Consider the following 18,057-nt stretch of genomic DNA (forward strand, 5'->3'; position numbering starts at 1 on the left):
AATAAGTCTATCTGGATACTGTTATGAAGTTGAAAGCATGTACTGTACCTTTAAGAGAGTGTGAATGCTGTTCTGAACTGAGAGCTGACAAGAACCTGTCATATGACTAGATGGCAGTCTCAGAGTATACTGGGAAATTGAAACTATGTAACATTTGGCTGTGAAATGGATACCTGAGTTGGTTGCTGTTTTGACAACAAATCAGTTTAAATTATGCCTCAGGATACTAAAACCCAATTGAGTTTGAATTTATTGTTTTGCCAACATCAAACCGTTGGGATGATCCAATGTTGGGAACGTAAAAATGCAGACGTTTTAAAAATCGGACTGAGCAACTGCTACCAACACAGATCCAAACTAGGAAACACTCTCTATCAAAAGGTACCTTTTCATATGAAACATATTCACAGTAAAAAGAAAGATGATGACTCAGGGAAATCTTCAGCTAGAAGAAGAAAGACAGCAGCTGTGTGGTTTTGGAATTAAGTTGATGTGATTTTAATAAGTGTTTTATTGGAACAGCATATTGTTATAGAGCTGGAGGCAGATTGTAAGCAGTTAAGAGAACAGGGGGCTTAGACAGCTGTTATTTAATGTTCAATTTGAAGAATAAATTGATATTATTTTCTTCAAATAGTGGAATTTGGGAGTTCTCTGTCACTCACATTTTAACAGATTATGCGGGGAGGTGATCTTTTCTGAGTGTTTGGTTTAACTAACAGAGGGGTTCACCCCCGTATCGTAACAGTTTGGGGGCTTGGGTCTGGGATTTGGACAGATCCAGTCTGAGATTTAGAAAGATTTGAACAGTTTGGGGTACGGAAGATCCCAGCAGATGTAAACACTTGCCGATTAATGTCCTAAATCTTTAAATAAAACTGAGGTGAGACAATTTATATAATTTTGGTTACTTGTGTTTGGTTAAATTAAAAGTGAGGAAAATAGTTCTTAATATTGCAAAAGAGATTCTGGGGTTTGAAGATGCTTCCCAAGGTTGCCAAGAACGTTCAGAAATACAGAGCAAGGCTCATTTTGGAATGAGCAAATAGGTTAGAATTGGGTCTAACAAGGGACAAGAAGAAAGCTGAAAGTGTAATGGAGTTGGTCAAGCATTAGGGGTGTCAGAGAAACAGGCAAGTGCAGGAGAGTTAGAAAAACTTAAATTGCAATTGAGGCAAATGGAGTTAGAAGATAAATAAATGGAGTGAAGAGTGATGTTAGATGAAAGAGAGAGAGAGACAGAAACAGAGACAGAGAGAAAGAAAGATGAGAAAAAAGAGCAAGTTCTTAGCTGAGCAAAGCAAAAGAGAGAGGAGAAAGGAAGAGAGAATTTGAACCTCTGAAGTTGCGAATTAGTCAGGAAAGTAAGCAGGATAGAGATGACGAGAGAAGGTAGTGATGTATACAAATATGTCAAAACTTGATGAGAAAGATGTTGAATCCTTCTTTATTTCATTTGAAAACTCAGCTGGGCAGATGGAGTGGTCAGACAGCTTGTAGATAATGCTCGTTCAGACTAAGCTGGGAGGCAGAGCTCATGAGGTATTTGCCGCACTGTCAGATGAAGCGTCAAGAGATCATACAGATTCAAACAGGCTATTTTAAGTTTTTATGAATTACTATCAGAAACGTAGACTGTGATGAAGAAACATAAAGGAACCAGGTCAGATTCATGTTGAGATTGAAAGAAGTAAACATAGTCATTTTGATAGATGGGTGCGATGGGAAGAATTGTGTGGATGAACAGAAAGTTCAGGAAGTGATGAGAGCAGCAGACATGGCAGATGAATATGCATTAGTGTATAAGGCAAAATATAGCTTCCGTCAGGAATTTCATCCTGTGAGGGATAGAAATTGGGAGAAGGGGAGATCCTACACTACGAAACAAAGAGGAGAGCACACAGGGAAAAGCTTACCACAGGTTAAAAAAAAACTCAAGCGGGTGGAAAGGAGGTGAAGGCCTGAGCTGTTTCCACTGTAATGGGCTGGGACACAGGACATTACAGAGCCGGTGGGTCAGGAAGGACACTGGGAAAAGGGGTTTTCACTGTAATGGGGTGGGACACAGGACATTACAGTGCCGGTGGGTCAGGAAGGACACTGGGAAAAGGGGCTTTCACTGTAATGGGGTGGGACACAGGACATTACAGAGCCGGTGGGTCAGGAAGGACACTGGGAAAAGGGGCTTTCACTGTAATGGGGTGGGACACAGGACATTACAGTGCCGGTGGGTCAGGAAGGACACTGGGAAAAGTGGTTTTCACTGTAATGGGGTGGTACACAGGACATTACAGTGTCGGTGGGTCAGGAAGGACACTGGGAAAAGGGGCTTTCACTGTAATGGGGTGGTACACAGGACATTACAGTGCCGGTGGGTCAGGAAGGGGACTGGGAAAAGGGGCTTTCACTGTAATGGGGTGGGACACAGGACATTACAGTGCCGGTGGGTCAGGAAGGACACTGGGAAAAGGGGCTTTCACTGTAATGGGGTGGTACACAGGACATTACAGTGCCGGTGGGTCAGGAAGGGGACTGGGAAAAGGGGTTTTCATTGCCAGAAGGTGAGACACATGAAGTCACAGTGCTGGTCATTAAAGAAAGTCTTTGTGGGAATAGAGGTGCTAAAAGAAGTTAAGCCAGTGACATTAGTGGAGGTAGTATAGGAGACTACAAGACGAGCCGAGGAGCTGCAGGAGAATGCACAGCCCAGATAGGGACTGGGGATGGAGATAGTGCCTGATCTCTATAAAGAATTCACCTCAATGCTTAAAGTTTACGCAGAAAGAACAGGGGAGAAGGACAAGAAGTTATAATTTTGAGTGATGAGGATCTAATTAATCTCTAATAGCTAGAGATGAAGGTATAGCAAGAGATGAACATATGTGCACTCTCTCTGGCCTGTTACCCAAGAGAGTAGTGATTTGTGGGATAGATGGACAGTAATGAAGCCTTCCCCTCCAAAAGATCAGGTTGGAGAGCCAACACAGGAGTGGAGAAGTAACAATGGGAGTGATCGACAGAGTGTTAGTTCTAGGAATGCAGTTTGTTATTGGGAATGATTTAGCAGGATCCAAGGTGGGAGTGACACCCCTTGTTGTGGAGAAGCCTAAGAAAGACCAGGGAACTGAGGAGTTAAACAAAAAATACCCTGGGATTTTCCCAGACTGTGTAGTAACCAGATCCCACTGTCATAAGTCACAGCACGAAGCAAAAACTAAAGAGAAAGATGAAGGAGTTGAGGTTCAGTTAGCGGACACCCTGTTTGATGTAATGAAACAGGATCAACCTGAACAGGGGGAGGGTCAGGCAGAGGTGTTTAGGCCTGATAGGCAAATGGACCTACAACAGAAATATGAGACAATAAGTATATATATATATATATATACTTGGAAAAGGAGGCAGAGAGTATTCCTGAGGGTTATTATCTTAAAGACAGAATTCTAAGACAAAAATGGGGGCCATGGCAGGTTTAGTGCAGAGGAGAAATGGGCAGAAGTGGATCAGACTGTGTTAGCGGTAGCATCCAGACAGAAGGGGCTATGGGTAGGACATGAACTACAAGTGGGAGGTCCCCTAGGTGTGTGGAAGACCCAGGCGAAGGTCTAACTGGCCTGGACTGCACAAAGATGTGGTTTACGTTTGCCATACGTGTCATGCATGGCAAATGGGAGGTACACCACAGTTGTTAAAGTACCTATTCGAGATGGCTCAGGGATCGACCCATAAGCCTCTCTTGGTTCGTCCCGGAGATCCTACTCTGTGGCAGTCTGGAATATAAAACTCTTACAGACAGTTGAGTTTAAATTATTACCTTTATTTACCAATGGCATCAGTGCTCCCCTATAATATAGATACCTCCAAGGCAGGCTTGCGTGAAGGGTCTAAAACGATGAGCAGAGTAGCGACGTCAGCTCTTACCCCTCTGCGCTCTCTTAGGCAACACTCCTTATTGCCTCAAATAAGCCGTCTTATTCAGAATTTGGTATTAAAATTACAAAAACGTCACGTGTCCTTAATCAGATAAGCAACAATAAAATGGTAAAAGTTTACCGAAGAAGAGAAACTCAATGACAGGTCTGACTAATCAAGTTACACGTATATCAAAGTGAGAAACCCTGAGCAAGCCAGTCCAAATGGCTTTTTCTACGAAAATCATCTTAGATCCCTAGAATGCAAATTAAATTCATAACATTCCCAGATCGCGAGCTCCAGGGAACAACACACAAACATTCAATCCATGAAAAGCCAGTGTTCACTCAAACCAGACCATAACAGGTTAATCTTTCCACCAGCTTCCATCCTTTTCCTCTCTCTGTGTCTCTCTCTCTCTCTGATCTCTCTTTGCCTCTCTCTCTCTCTCTCTCTGTACCTCTCTCTCGGTCTGTCTCTCTCTCTCTCTCTGTCTCTGTATCTCTCTCTCTCTGTCTGTCCCTTTCTCTCTCTCTGTCGGTCTGTCTCTCTCTCTCTCTGTCTCTCCCTTTCTCTCTTTCTGTCTATCTGTCTGTCTCTCTGTATCTCTCTCTCTCTGTCTCTCCCTTTCTCTCTCTCTGTCTGTCTGTCTCTCTCTGTCTCTCTGTATCTCTCTCTCTGTCTCTCCCTTTCTCTCTGTCTGTCTGTCTCTCTCTGTATCTCTCTCTCTGTCTCTCCCTTTCTCTCTCTCTGTCTGTCTGTCTCTCTCTGTCTCTCTGTATCTCTCTCTCTGTCTCTCCCTTTCTCTCTCTCTGTCTGTCTGTCTCTCTCTGTCTCTCTGTATCTCTCTCTCTGTCTCTCCCTTTCTCTCTGTCTGTCTGTCTCTCTCTCTCTCTCTGTCTCTCCCTTTCTCCCTTTCTCTCCCTCTGTCTGTCTGTCTCTCTCTCTCTCTCTCACTGTCTCTCTCCCTCTCTGTCTGTCTCTCTCTCTCTCTCTCTATGTCCCTTGAACCCTTCAGTCAGTGAATGTAATTTACTAAACAGTGTTTTCTCTCTCTCTCTCACTCACATATGAACATCTTCCTTACTCTGCCAGTTTCAGCCTTCATGTTTTCCTGTATTGAGCTGGAATGTTCTATGTTCTATGTAATACAGAATTGAATAGCCCATAGAAGACAGAGGGTGGCGGTAGATGGAAAGTATTCCGCCTGGAGCTCAGTAACCAGTGGGTGTTCCACGGGGGTATGTGCTGTTCTGGGGCCCCTGCTCTTTGTGACTTTTATAAATGACTTGGATGAGAAAGTGAAAGGGTGGGTTACGAAGTTTGCCAATGACACAAAGGTTGGTGAAGTGGTGGAGGGTGTGGAGGGCTGTTGGAGGTTGCAACGGGACAGTGACAGGATACAGAACTGAGCTGATAAATGGCAGATGGAGTTCAACCTGGAAAAGTGTGAAGTGATTCATTTTGGAAGGTCGAATTTGAATGCAGAATACAGGGTTAAAGGCAGGATTCATGGCAGTTTGGAGGAACAGAGGGATGTAGGGGCTCATGTCCACAGATTCCTCAAAGTTGCCACCCAGGGTTATTGAAAAGGCAGATGGTGTATTGGCTTTCGTTAGAAGGGGAATTGAGTTTAAGAGCCGCAAGGTTATGCTGCAGCTCCATGGAGCCCTGGTTAGACCACACTTGGAATATTGTGTTCAGTTCTGTCCATTTCATTATAGGAAGGCTGTGGAAGCTTTAGAGAGGGTGCGGGGGAGATTTCCCAGGATGCTGCCTTGATTGGACAGCATGTCTTATGAAGAAAGGTTGAGGGAGCTAGAGCTTTCCTCATTGGAGCAAAGCAGAATGAGAGGTGACTTGATAGAGGTGTACAAGATGTTGAGAGGTATAGATAGAGTGGATAGTCAGAGACTTTTTCCAAAGGCAGAAATGGCTATCACAAGGGAACATAATTTGAAGGTGATTGGAGGAATGTTTAGGGGAGATGTCAGAGGTAGGTGCTTTACACAGAGAGGGTGAGGGTGTGGAATGCACTGCCACCGGTGGTAGTAGAGTCAGACACATTAGGGACATTTAAACAACTCTTGGATAGGCACATGGACTATAGTAAAATGAAAGATATGTAGGTTAGTTTGATCTTAGAGTATGATGAAAGTTCGACACAACATTGAGGGCCGAAGGGTCTGTTCTATATTCTATTCATTTTGTATAAATGAATGTGAGTTAGTGTTAATCCTACATGGATAACTGAGATGATGTCCTCTCTCAGAGCTCCCCAAACTTTCGTCCCCTTTCGAAATGATGGGGTCGCTCAGCTCCTGTGATTTTCAGCAGCTTGCCTCTGCCTGATATTAAAACCTGATCTGAGCATGTATGTCCATTCAGCCCAGTGGACGGACAGCCTACCCGGTGCTGAATACTGATATTTCTCTCCTCAGCTGGACTGATGCTAGAGTGGGATATCGACACTCCACGGAACGTGACAGCCCAGAAAGGTTCCTGTGCACGGATTCCATGTCGTTACACTTATCCTTCAAAACTGGTAAACCAAACACGGGTTGGAATCTGGTTTAATGCCAATAAACAGGGTACATCATTGATAGCCTTTCACTCCCGGCATCACAGCAAAGAGTTGCCACGTTTCCGACATCGAACCCGGCTATCTGGAGACCTGAACGATGGAGACTGTTCCCTGATTGTAAACAACATCAGGCAGGAAGATGCAGGACCTTATTTCTTCAGAGTAGAATTTCAGGAAATGGATAAATTCAACTACTTGCCTGAAACCCAGCTCTATGTTTCAAGTAAGTGATATATTATAATTACTCACTAATTCACATCCAACACTCAGTTGAAAACTACACAATCCTGTGTGTGGTTTACTAATTTTATGAATTGGATACCTTGTGTTGGGATATTTCATGACTCTACTCCACAAACTATACCAGTGGGTGTAACTGTTTTGATTCAATCACCGTATTGCTACCCTATCACACCATTAGCCAGAACATTTGTAAATTTCACCAGGTTTCTACAATAGACAGAAAAATTGCCTGTTTATTATAATCAGGCTGTATTGTGAAAAAAGTGGGAAAAATTGTTCCCACATGAGGTACATTCCAGAGTTAAACAATCTCCCATTAATTCGAATGGAAATGGAAGAAATAGTAAGATATCTGTTTGGAAAAGATTCCATCAGGCCGACACAGCATGGATTCAGGAAGGGAAGATCGTGTTTGACAAACCTACTGGAGTTCTTTGAGGATGGATGGAGGGGACCAGGTAGATACTCTATACTTGGGTTTGCAGAAGGCACACAGTGGTTAGCACTGCTGCCTCACGGCGACAGAGACCTGGGTTCAATTCCCACCTCAGGCGACTCTCTGTGTGGAGTTTGCACGTTCTCCCCGTGTCTGCGTGGGTTTCTTCTGGGTGCTCCGGTTTCCTCCCACAACTCAAAAATGTGCTGGTTAGGTGAACTGGCCATGCTAAATTGCCCATAGTGTTAGGTGAAGGGGTAAATGTAGGAGTATGGGTTTGGGTATATGCTTCAGTGGGTCGGTGTGGACTTGTTGGGCCAAAGGGCCTGTTTCCACACTGTAAGTAATCTGTAAATCTGCATTCGATAAGGTGCTACATAAAAGACTCATCTGTAAGATGAATGGAATTGCGGGAATGTACTAGCATGATTAGAGGACTGGTTAACCAATAGAAAACAGAGAGTCAGGATAAGTGGGTGTTTCTCTGGTCAGAGATCAGTGGTGAGCAAGGGGTTGTAGGGTTCAGTGCTGTCCCTGCACCTGTTCATGATATATATATGAATGATTTGGAAGAGGATACTGAGTGTAATGTATCCAAGTTTGCTGAGGACAGTCAATTGAGTGAAAAGGCAAACTGTGCAGAGGGTGGGGATGCTCTGCAGAGAAATTCAGATAGGTTAAGTGAGTGAGCAAGAGTCTGGGGAATGGAGTACAATGTTGGTAAATGTGAAGTTATCCATTTTTGAAATCCTGAAGAAGGGCTCATGCCTGAAACGTCGACTCTCCTGCTCCTTGGATGCTGCCTGACCTGCTGCGCTTTTCCAGCAACACAATTTCAGCTCTGATCCCCAGCATCTGCAGTCCTCACTTTCTCCACATATGATGTCCACCACAGAATGTTTGGAATATCTTCAGATCAGACTTCAGAGGAATGGAAAATCAGTGAGATTGAGGTTTCTGAGCAGATGTAAGAGTCCAGGTTTCAGGGCTATTGAGATTGTCGAAAATACAGATATTTGGAAGTTTCTCAACTTCCAATATCTGAGAGAAACAGAAAACAACTCCAGAAAAATGTTGCTAAAAACCTTCAGCCCTTATGTTCCAGACAAGTTTGTCCAACCATCAACCTTCGCACTTATCCCTCTTAAAAGCTTCAGTAATGAACAGGTGAGTCACAGCTCACGTTCCTGTTGAACAAGTCCCAGAGGTCATGTCTTACCAAAGCTTAGTAAACCCTTTTTCAATCCAAAACATCTATACGGTCATATATTTCATCTGGTGTTGGCCTTGAATTATAAATTATGTATCACCAACATGACTCCTGCCTTGGGAAAAAGGGCAGCACGGTGGCACAGTGGTTAGCACTGCTGCCTCACAGCGCCAGGGACCCGGGTTCAATTCCCACCTTGGGTGACTGTCTGTGTGGAGTTTGCACATTCTCCCCGTATCTGCGTGGGTTTCCTCCGGGTGCTCCGGTTTCCTCCCACAATCCAAAGATGTGAACTGGCCATGCTAAATTGCCCATTGTGTTCAGGGATATGTAGGCTAGGTGCATTAGTCAGGGTAGGGGAGGGGAATGGGCCTGAGTGGGTTATTTTCAGAGGGTCGGTGTGGACTTGTTGGGCCGAAGTGCCTGCTTCCATACTGTAGGGATTCTAATTCTAACACCGTTTCCAAATCCTTGTCATTGTGTTGTAAACATCAGAAGAAATAGGAATGGATGTCAGGCCATTTGGCCCATTGAGTCCACTGTGCCAGTCAATCATGGCTGATGGGCATTTCATCTCCACTTACCCACACTCTCCCTTTATCCCATAATTCCTTGCAAGACTAAGAATTTGTCAATCTCTGCCTTGAAGACATTTACCGTCCCAGCCTCCACTGCACTCTGCGGCAATGAATTCCACAGGCCCACCACTCTCTGGCTGAAGAAATGTCTCCTCATTTCCATTCTAAATTGACCCCTTTTAATTCTAAGGCAGTGCCCGCGCGTCCTAGTCTCCCCACCTAATGGAAACAACTTCCCAGAGTCCACCCTTTCTAAAACATGCATTATCTTGTAAATTTCTATTAGATCTCCACTCAACCTTCTAAACTCTAATGAATACAATCCCAGGATCCTGAGCTTTTCATCGTATGTTAGGCCTACCATTCCAGGGATCATCCGTGTGAATCTCCACTGGACACGTTCCAGTGCCAGTATGTCCTTCCTGAGGTGTGGGGCCCAACAGTGGGCACAGTTTTCTAAATGGGGCCTAACCAGAGCTTTATAAAGTCTCAGTAGCACATCGCTGCATTTACATTCCAACCCTCTTGAGATAAATGACAACATTACATTTGCTTTCTAAATCACGGACTCAACCTGCAAATTAACCTTTAGAGAATCCTGGTCTCACACTTTCCGATCCCTTTGTACTTTGGCTTTATGAATTTTCTCACAGTTTAGAAAATACTCCATGAGAATGTCTATACTACAAAAATCACAAAAGAAAATCAGATTTACATACATTCAGCTTCATTCACAATAACACAGAAACAATTTCTGATGATTTAATTAATCACCAATCTAATCCTGCACAGTAACATTCCTCACAATTCATCTGCATCAATGCATATTATCCAGTTCGGAAATAGAAGCAATTCTTTGTATGGTTGAATGAGCAAACTCCAGAGAAAATAATTGGCATAGTAAGTTGTAAATTTCTCTACAAAGGCCAATAGATTCTGCTCAGTGTAAATGAGTGCTTTTTCGTGGTCATGAAGGACATAAACTTTGAAATTTTTCAGAGCTAGTAGCAACAGCAAATTTCTTTTTTCCAATGTTCAGAATTTTGATCCAGTTTCTGTGAAAAGTGACACATTTGCTCCCTTATGTCCGATTTGCATTGAGACTGTAACCCTCCCTAAGTCACAAACATCAATCCCCATTGTAAATGGCGATCACCTTGAAGGGGCTAGAGGTCAGGCTTACAAGGAAGAACCAATCCTGGGAACTGGGCTGCTTCTGGGCAATGTGTCGAACAGTGACATCACAGCAGAGACACGGATTAATTGTTTGCTGCTAAACTGCTGTTCAGGCCTATTTTGCAACACGGGTCATATTGGAAAATGTACATTTGTAGCCTGGAACTGGGAAAGCAGAATTTCTAGGCACGCGTGAAAGTAAATATGTAAACATGGGCCAAAGGTTTCTCCTTTTCCTCTCGTTGTCAATTATTACAAGAATAATGCAAAGGTAAATAAAAGTTACCAAAGTTAAAGTCATCTAACTGTATGGGATATTGTATGCTCACCTCGGTCGCGTAGACTCCCTGTCCTATGGTGTACAGGGAATCATGGCGCCTACTTGTGGTCTGGAGCAGCCCAACTGCAGGAAGTTACACTGGCTGCACAAACTTTGGGTTTCAGAGCTCAAGCAGCAGTTCCAGTCACCGAGCTGTGTGTGCACATTCGGGGAGGTGGTCATTGCAAATGTCAGGGGTCAACAGGCGGATAGGGGATGTGGGAACTCCCGGCAATCTCAGAGAAACAGGCAAGTAACGCAGGAATTCTCAGAGGGCCCACCCACAGTGACAGCAACAGATCCCCAGAGGAGCACGTCAACTCACAGGGCTGTGGTAGCATGGGTATATGGGAGAGCTGAAGGAGGAGTGGAAGGGCAATATCGAGGGGGGAGGGGGATTTAGTTTGGGGACATTTCTGTAGCCGTTAACATGTCTCTAAGGTAGCATGTTGCCTCCCTGCTCCCACATTCAATGATATCACAGGACAATCCTTCTGGGTGAGTGAGAACTATGGTCTAATTTGGTACAATCAAAATGGGTAGGAAGGACGGGTGCTCCTTGGAAACCTGGTGACCAACAGACCAAATGACAGAGAAAGAACGTTTAGAGACATCAGAGTCATAGAAATGTACAGCACGGAAACAGACCCTTCGGTCCAACCCGTCCATGCCAACCAGATATCCCAACCCAATCTAATCCCACCTGCCAGCACCTGGCCCATACCCCTCTAAACCCTTCCTATTCATATACCCATCCAAATGCCTTTTAAATGTTGCAATTGTACCAGCCTCCACTACATCCTCTGGCAGCTCATTCCATACACGTACCACCCTCTGTGTGAAAACGTTGCCCCTTAGGTCTCTTTTATATCTTTTCCCTCTCACCCTAAACCTATGCCCTCTAGTTCTGGACACCCCGGCCCAGGGAAAAGACCTTGTCTATTTACCCTGTCCATGCCCCTCATAATTTTGTAAACCTCTATAAGGTCATCCCTCAGTCTCCGACACTCCAGGGAAAACAGCCCCAGCCTGTTTAGCCTCTCCGTGTAGCTCAGATTCTCCTACCCTGGCAACATCCTTGTAAATCTTTTCTGAACCCTTTCAAGTTTCACAACATCTTTCAGATAGGAAGGAGACCAGAATTGCTCGCAATATTCCAACAGTGGCCTAACCAATGTCCTGTACAGCCACAACATGACCTCCCAACTCCTGTACTCAATACTCTGACCAATAAAGGAAAGCATACCAAACGCCTTCTTCACTATCCTATCTACCTGCGAATCCACTTTCAAGGAGCTATGAAACTACACTCCAAGGTGTCTTTTGTCAGGGGACGGTGACCATTGTATCATACGGATTAAGATGGAAACTGCACCTTTTCCAATGCTTCCACATCCTTCCTGTAATGGGGTGACCAGAACTGTACACAATATTCCAAGTGTGGCCGCACCAGCGTTTTGTACAGTTGCAGCATGATATTGCGGTTCTGGAACTCAATCCCACTACCAATGAAACGTAACACACCGTATGCCAGCACTATCAACCTGGGTGTCAACTTTCAGGGATCTATGTACATGGACTCCAAGATCCCTCTGCACAGCCACACTGCCAAAAATCTTTCCATTGACCCAGTACTCTGCCTTCCTGTTATTCTTCCCAAAGTGCATCACCTCACATTTAGCTGCATTGAACTCCATTTGCCACTTCTCAGCCCAATTCTGCAGTCTATCCAAATCCCCCTGCAACCTGTAACATTCTTCCACACTGTCCACTACTCCACCGATTTTAGTGTCATCTGCAAACTTACCAACCCATTTACCTAAGCCTGCGTCCAAGTCGTTTATAAAAATGACAAACTTTATGAAAATGACAAGCATTTAAAGGCCAGGTAACTAGCATTGAGGACCAACATGTTCCTGAATTTGAAGTGGCAAAGGACCAAGCAAGTAATTTGGAAGGTTAAAAGGGACCATAAAATGTCTTTGGCACCCAGCGTTCAGAAAAGTTTTCAGGCATTTCATGCAGATACAAGGACCACGAGGATGGTGAGGTGAAAATGGAGACCTATTCAAGGACAGAGGAGGGTCATAGTCATAGAGTCATAGAGATATATAGCATGGAAACAGACCCTTCTGTCCAACCATCCATGCCAACCCAGATTGGCTGGAGACAGAAGACCTGGGTCAGGTCTGTAAGATTGATGTTCATGAAGGAGAAGAGCACGGGAGATGATGCGTTTAGAGAGGACGTGTTGATATTCTAGGGGATAGTGATATTAAAACAAAAGGTGTTGTTGGATGTTAAGGTAGACATATCCCAGGACTTGATAGAATCTATTCTCAGCATGCTAAGGTGAGGAAACTCCTGGGGCCAATTGCTGGGACATCGGACAAATGTTTTAGAGTCATGGAGCTGTATAACACAGGAACAGACACTTCGGACCAACACATCATTCCCAACGAGATATCCGAAATTAATGTTCCATTTGCCAACACTTGGCCCATATCCCTCTAAACCCTTCCTATTCATGTACCCAGCCTCCACCACTTCCTCTGACAGCTCATTCCATACATGCACCACCCTCTGTGTGAAAACATTGTCCCTTAGGTCCCTTTAGGGCGGCCCGGTGGCTCAGTGGTTAGCACTGCTACCTCACAGCACCAGGGACCCGGGTTCGATTCCAGCCTCAGGTGACTCTCTGTGTCAAGTTTGCACATTCTCCCTGTGTCTGTGTAGGTTTGCTCCGGTTTCCTCCCACAGTCCAAAGATGTGCAAAAATGTACTCTGCGGAGGGTCGGTGTGAACTGGTTGGGCTGAAGGGCCTGTTTTCATACGATAGGGAATCTAATCTAACCTAACTCATTCCCCTCTCACCCTAAATCTATGCCCTCTAGTTCTCCCATTGTAGGGAATGTATCCTGTTGAGTCACAGATCCCAGAAGACTGTGGAATAGCCAATTTTGTTCCTAAGATTCAGAAAGACACCAGGAATAATCAGGGAAATTACAAGGTGGTGAATCTACGTCAGTGGCAGGGAAATTATTGAGGAACAGGATTTGCTCACACTTGGAAAAATATGGATTTATTAGCAATAGAGTAAGGGAAGGTAAATTGATGTAAAATAATCCATTCTCTGTGTGTAAGATTTCACAGATAAACCCACGATATTCCCCGTGGAAATTATCGCAGGAAAGTGTGTGAGTCTAAACTGTATCTTCAACACAACGTGCAATGGAACAGCACCTGCCTTAACCTGGGACACTCCCATAGCTGCTGATGGATCACTCTCAAACACCGTCACTCAGCATGGGGTCACTCTGAGCTACACTTCTGTTCTGAGCCTGACACCGTCACTCAGACACCAGGGACAGACCCTCACCTGCAGAGTGAGTTATCCAACTGTGTCATCAGAGCAGACCCTCATACTGACAGTGCAATGTAAGTATGGACACGTTTCATTCCACATTCGCTGTCATTGCTGACATCAAGAACAGCACCAACCCAATGTCACACAGTCACCGAGGGCTGAAGAACAGAAAAGGCCCTTCAGCCCATTGCTGTACTGACCACAAACAACCCCTGATGGTTCTCATTACTTTTCCCAGCTTCAGCATCACAGCGCACACTGAAATCTTTCTTCAATGTTATCGGGAGACAGCAATCTCGTGATCCTACCTCGAGACCAGATAATGTTCTGGGTACCCGGTTTCTGAGGGCAGATGGGGAATTGGAGTTCAGTAGCGAATCTGGCATTAAGTGTCTCATGGTGAAAAACCCATCTGGGTCACCGATGTCCTTGAGGGAAGGAAACTGTCACCCTGACCTGGTCTGGCCTACATGTGACTCCAGACCCACAGCCAGGTGGTTGGCTCTGAGCTGTGTTCGGGGAAATTAATGTCAATGCTGGCCCATTGACAATTAGCCGGGCCTCTAAAACAATCCACCCCAGTCTGTCCAATCACTTCCTCAAAACGAAAATCCTCCAGTTCGGACAAGATCCGAATAAATCTCCTCTGCACCCTCTCCAGTGAAATCCTGGTCCTCCTGTGATGGAGATTCCAGAACTACACACAATACTCGAGTTGCGGCCTAACTAACATCTGATGGAGAGGTGCTGCACACCAGGTTTTAATTGAGCAAAATATTGAATGAAGGGCTTTTGCCCGAAACGTCGATTCTCCTGCTCCTCGGATACTGCCTGACCTGCTGTGCTTCTCCAGCACCACTCTGATCTAGGCTCTGATTTCCAGCATCTGCAGTGCCCACTTTCACCTCATTGTGTTTGTTACGTCTGACCGAGAGGGCAGAGTCGCATTTTGAGATGTTGTGTTAAAGTTGGAACTGCTGAGAGGGCCTCACTGTCTCAATATTGATATTTCAGCAGAATGATACACCTTCAGCACTGACACCCAACTGGCTGGGAGTCCCTGCGTGCTGACCCTCTGACAGCCACTTTCCCCCTCAGTACATCCCCCTCTTACAGTAGCGTTCTCCTGCGGTATTGACCAGCTGACAGTGCAGCATCCCTTTGGGACTGACCCTCCAGCAGTGTGGCAATTACTCTGCACGGAACTGATGTTTTGAGATATTGAGACTGAAGTCACTGGATATAACTTTGATATTTATCATGATTGGAAATTCTCCACCCCCCTGACCTCGGTGCAATGTGGGAAGGTTCAACAGACCAGATTTGGAGGAGGACATCGATCTCTGAGAGTACCAGCTGCTGGAGGAGGTTACAGAGATAGGGAGGGACTGTAGGGGCTGGAGGTGGTTACAGAGATAGGGAGGGACTGTAGGGGCTGGAGGGGGTTACAGAGATAGGGAGGGACTGTAGGGGCTGGAGGAGGTTACAGAGATAGGGAGGGGGTGTAGGGGCTGGAGGGGGTTACAGAGATAGGGAGGGGGTATAGGGGCTGGAGGGGGTTACAGAGATAGGGAGGGACTGTAGGGGCTGGAGGTGGTTACAGAGATAGGGAGGGGGTGTAGGGGCTAGAGGGGGTTACAGAGATAGGGAGGGACTGTAGGGGCTGGAGGAGGTTACAGAGATAGGGAGGGACTGTAGGGGCTGGAGGTGGTTACAGAAATAGGGAGGGGGTGGAGGGGCTGGAGGGGGTTACAGAGATAGGGAGGGGGTGTAGGGGCTGGAGGGGGTTACAGAGATAGGGAGGGGGTGTAGGGGATGGAGGTGGTTACAGAGATAGGGAGGGGTGTAGGGTCTGGAGGGGGTGACAGAGATAGGGAGGGGGTGTAGAGGCTGGAGGATGTTATTGAGACGGGGAGTGATTTGAAAACAAAGATGGGATGACAAGTTCCCTGTTCAGCCAATGACAGAGTGTAATTGTTGGATTCAATTGTTACGTTTTCGGTGTGCTGAGGTTGAGGTTGGGAGATTCAGCTTGGAATGAACCCAGACACTGAAGAATCTTTTCGCATTACCACTTTGTTTCTTGACTGATTGCTGTCATTCCCTGCTCAGATGGTCCAGTGTTTTCCCGAGAGTTGGAATGTGCTCGGAGGGCAGAGGGGATTACCTGCATCTGTGCAGCCAACTCCAACCCTCCCGGAGACCTCACCTGGCACCTCCCCCACGCCAACCTCAGCGGGAACCAAACTCATGGAGACTTTGTGTCGCAGCAGCTCAGAGTGGGGCATCTGGTGATGGGCTCTCTGACCCTGACAGGGCACTCGGAGGAAGAGGAAACGATGGCATCCTGCTCAGTTCGAAACCCGCACGGGGCAGCCATGCTCAAGGCATATTTTTGGGTCAAAGGTGAGAGTATCGCTCAGGATTGGACTCGGGAATCCGCCTCCACTCTCTCCCCACCTCCTTTAAGATGCTCTTTCCCACCAGCCTCCTTGACCAACCTGTGACCACGACAACACTTCGACTCAGACCATTCAGGGAAGGGTAATAGGAAGCCCTTCCTTCCTTCACACTTACTGGGGCTGGTGTCTCAGCACTGGCAGCAGGCTGATGGGAGGTGTGGCACAACTGTGGTGGGTGGAAGGTGTGGGGGCCATCAGGTGGGTGTGTCAAATACACTTGTGGGAAGACGGTTCAGAACTGGGTACAGGGGGTGGGAATGTCAAAGCCAGCATTGTGATGGGGCAGGGGAAGGAGTGGGGAGAGTGTCAAAGTTGACAGGACATGGGGTGGGGACACTGTTGGGGAATGCAGGCCAGCGATGCATATTTTTTTTAATTCGAGGCATATCATAGAATCCCTACAGTGTGAAAACAGGCCCTTCGGCCCAACAAGTCCACACTGATCCTCCAAAGAGTAAACCACCAAGACCCATTTCCTATTACTCTACGTTAACCCACAACTAATGCACCTAACTCACACATCGCTGATCACTAGAAGCAATTTAGCCAATTCACCCTGACCTGCACATCTCTGCACTCTGGGAGGAAACCGGAGCACCCGGAGGAAACCCACGCAGACACGGGGAGAATGTGCAAACTCCACACAGACAGTCACCCGAGGCTGGAATTGAACCCGGGTCTCTGGTGCTGTGAGGCAGCAGTGCTAACCACTCAGCCAACATACCACCCACATGGTTGGGGAGGAATGGCAGCTGTCTAGTTGGTGTGGTGAAGGTTTATTTGGGAAGTGGAAGATATCTGGTTAGTGTGGTGAAGGGGTTGTTGGGCAGTGGAAGGGTGTCTGGTTGGTGTGGTGAAGGGGTTGTTGGGGAGTGGGAGGGTATCTGGATGGTGTGGTGAAGGGGTTGATGCGGAGTGGGAGGGTGTCTGGTTGGTGTGGTGAAGGGGTTGTTGGGGAGTGGGAGGGTGTCTGGATGGTGTGGTGAAGGAGTTATTGGCCAGTGGGACGGTGTCTGGTTGGTGTAGTGAAGGGGTTGTTTGGGAGTGGGAGGGTGTCTGGTTGGTGTGGTAAAAGGGTTGTTGGGGAGTGGGAGGGTACCTAGTTGGTGTGGTGAAGGAGTTATTGGCCAGTGGGACGGTGTCTGGTTGGTGTGGTGAAGGGTTTTTGGGGAGTGGGAGGGTATCTGGTTGGTGTGGTGAAGGGTTTTTGGGGAGTGGGAGGGTACCTGGTTGGGGTGGTGAAGGGGTTGTTGGGGAGTGGGAGGGTGTCTGGTTGGTGTGGTGAAGGGGTTGTTGGGGAGGGGGAGAGTGTCTGGTTGGTGTGGTGAAGGTGTTGTTGGGGAGTGGGAGGGTACCTGGTTGGTGTGGTGAAGGGGTTGTTGGGGAGTGGGAGGGTGTCTGTTTGGTGTGGTGAAGGGGTTGTTGGGGAGTGGGAGTGTATCTGGTTGGTGTGGTGAAGGGGTTTTTGGGGAGTGGGAGGGTGTCTGGTTGGTGTGGTGAAGGGGTTGTTGGGAAGTGGGAGGGTATCTGGTTGGTGTGGTGAAGGGGTTATTGGGGAATATGATGGTATCTCATTGGTGTGGTGAATGGGTGGTTTGGGAGTGGGAGGGTGTCTGGATGGTGTGGTGAAGGAGTTATTGGCCAGTGGGACGGTGTCTGGTTGGTGTAGTGAAGGGGTTGTTTGGGAGTGGGAGGGTGTCTGGTTGGTGTGGTAAAAGGGTTGTTGGGGAGTGGGAGGGTACCTAGTTGGTGTGGTGAAGGAGTTATTGGCCA

The 18,057-nt window shown here is 46.5% G+C and overlaps 1 protein-coding gene across 2 annotated transcripts in view; it reads left to right on the forward strand.

The window, feature by feature from the left end:
* Window positions 1-18,057, forward strand: part of LOC132833960 (myelin-associated glycoprotein-like) — a 53,385-nt gene that overhangs the window by 8,818 nt on the left and 26,510 nt on the right. The window contains exons 3-5 of one of the 2 annotated variants that reach the window (XM_060852657.1): window positions 6,351-6,716; window positions 13,600-13,893; window positions 15,935-16,228. In XM_060852657.1, the coding sequence (XP_060708640.1) occupies window positions 6,351-6,716; window positions 13,600-13,893; window positions 15,935-16,228 (954 nt within the window). The remainder of the gene's footprint in view (window positions 1-6,350; window positions 6,717-13,599; window positions 13,894-15,934; window positions 16,229-18,057) is intronic. The other variant, XM_060852660.1, reaches the window with a different exon arrangement.

This window comes from Hemiscyllium ocellatum, chromosome 38, assembly GCF_020745735.1.
Source record: "Hemiscyllium ocellatum isolate sHemOce1 chromosome 38, sHemOce1.pat.X.cur, whole genome shotgun sequence".
Classification (NCBI taxonomy): domain Eukaryota; kingdom Metazoa; phylum Chordata; class Chondrichthyes; order Orectolobiformes; family Hemiscylliidae; genus Hemiscyllium; species Hemiscyllium ocellatum.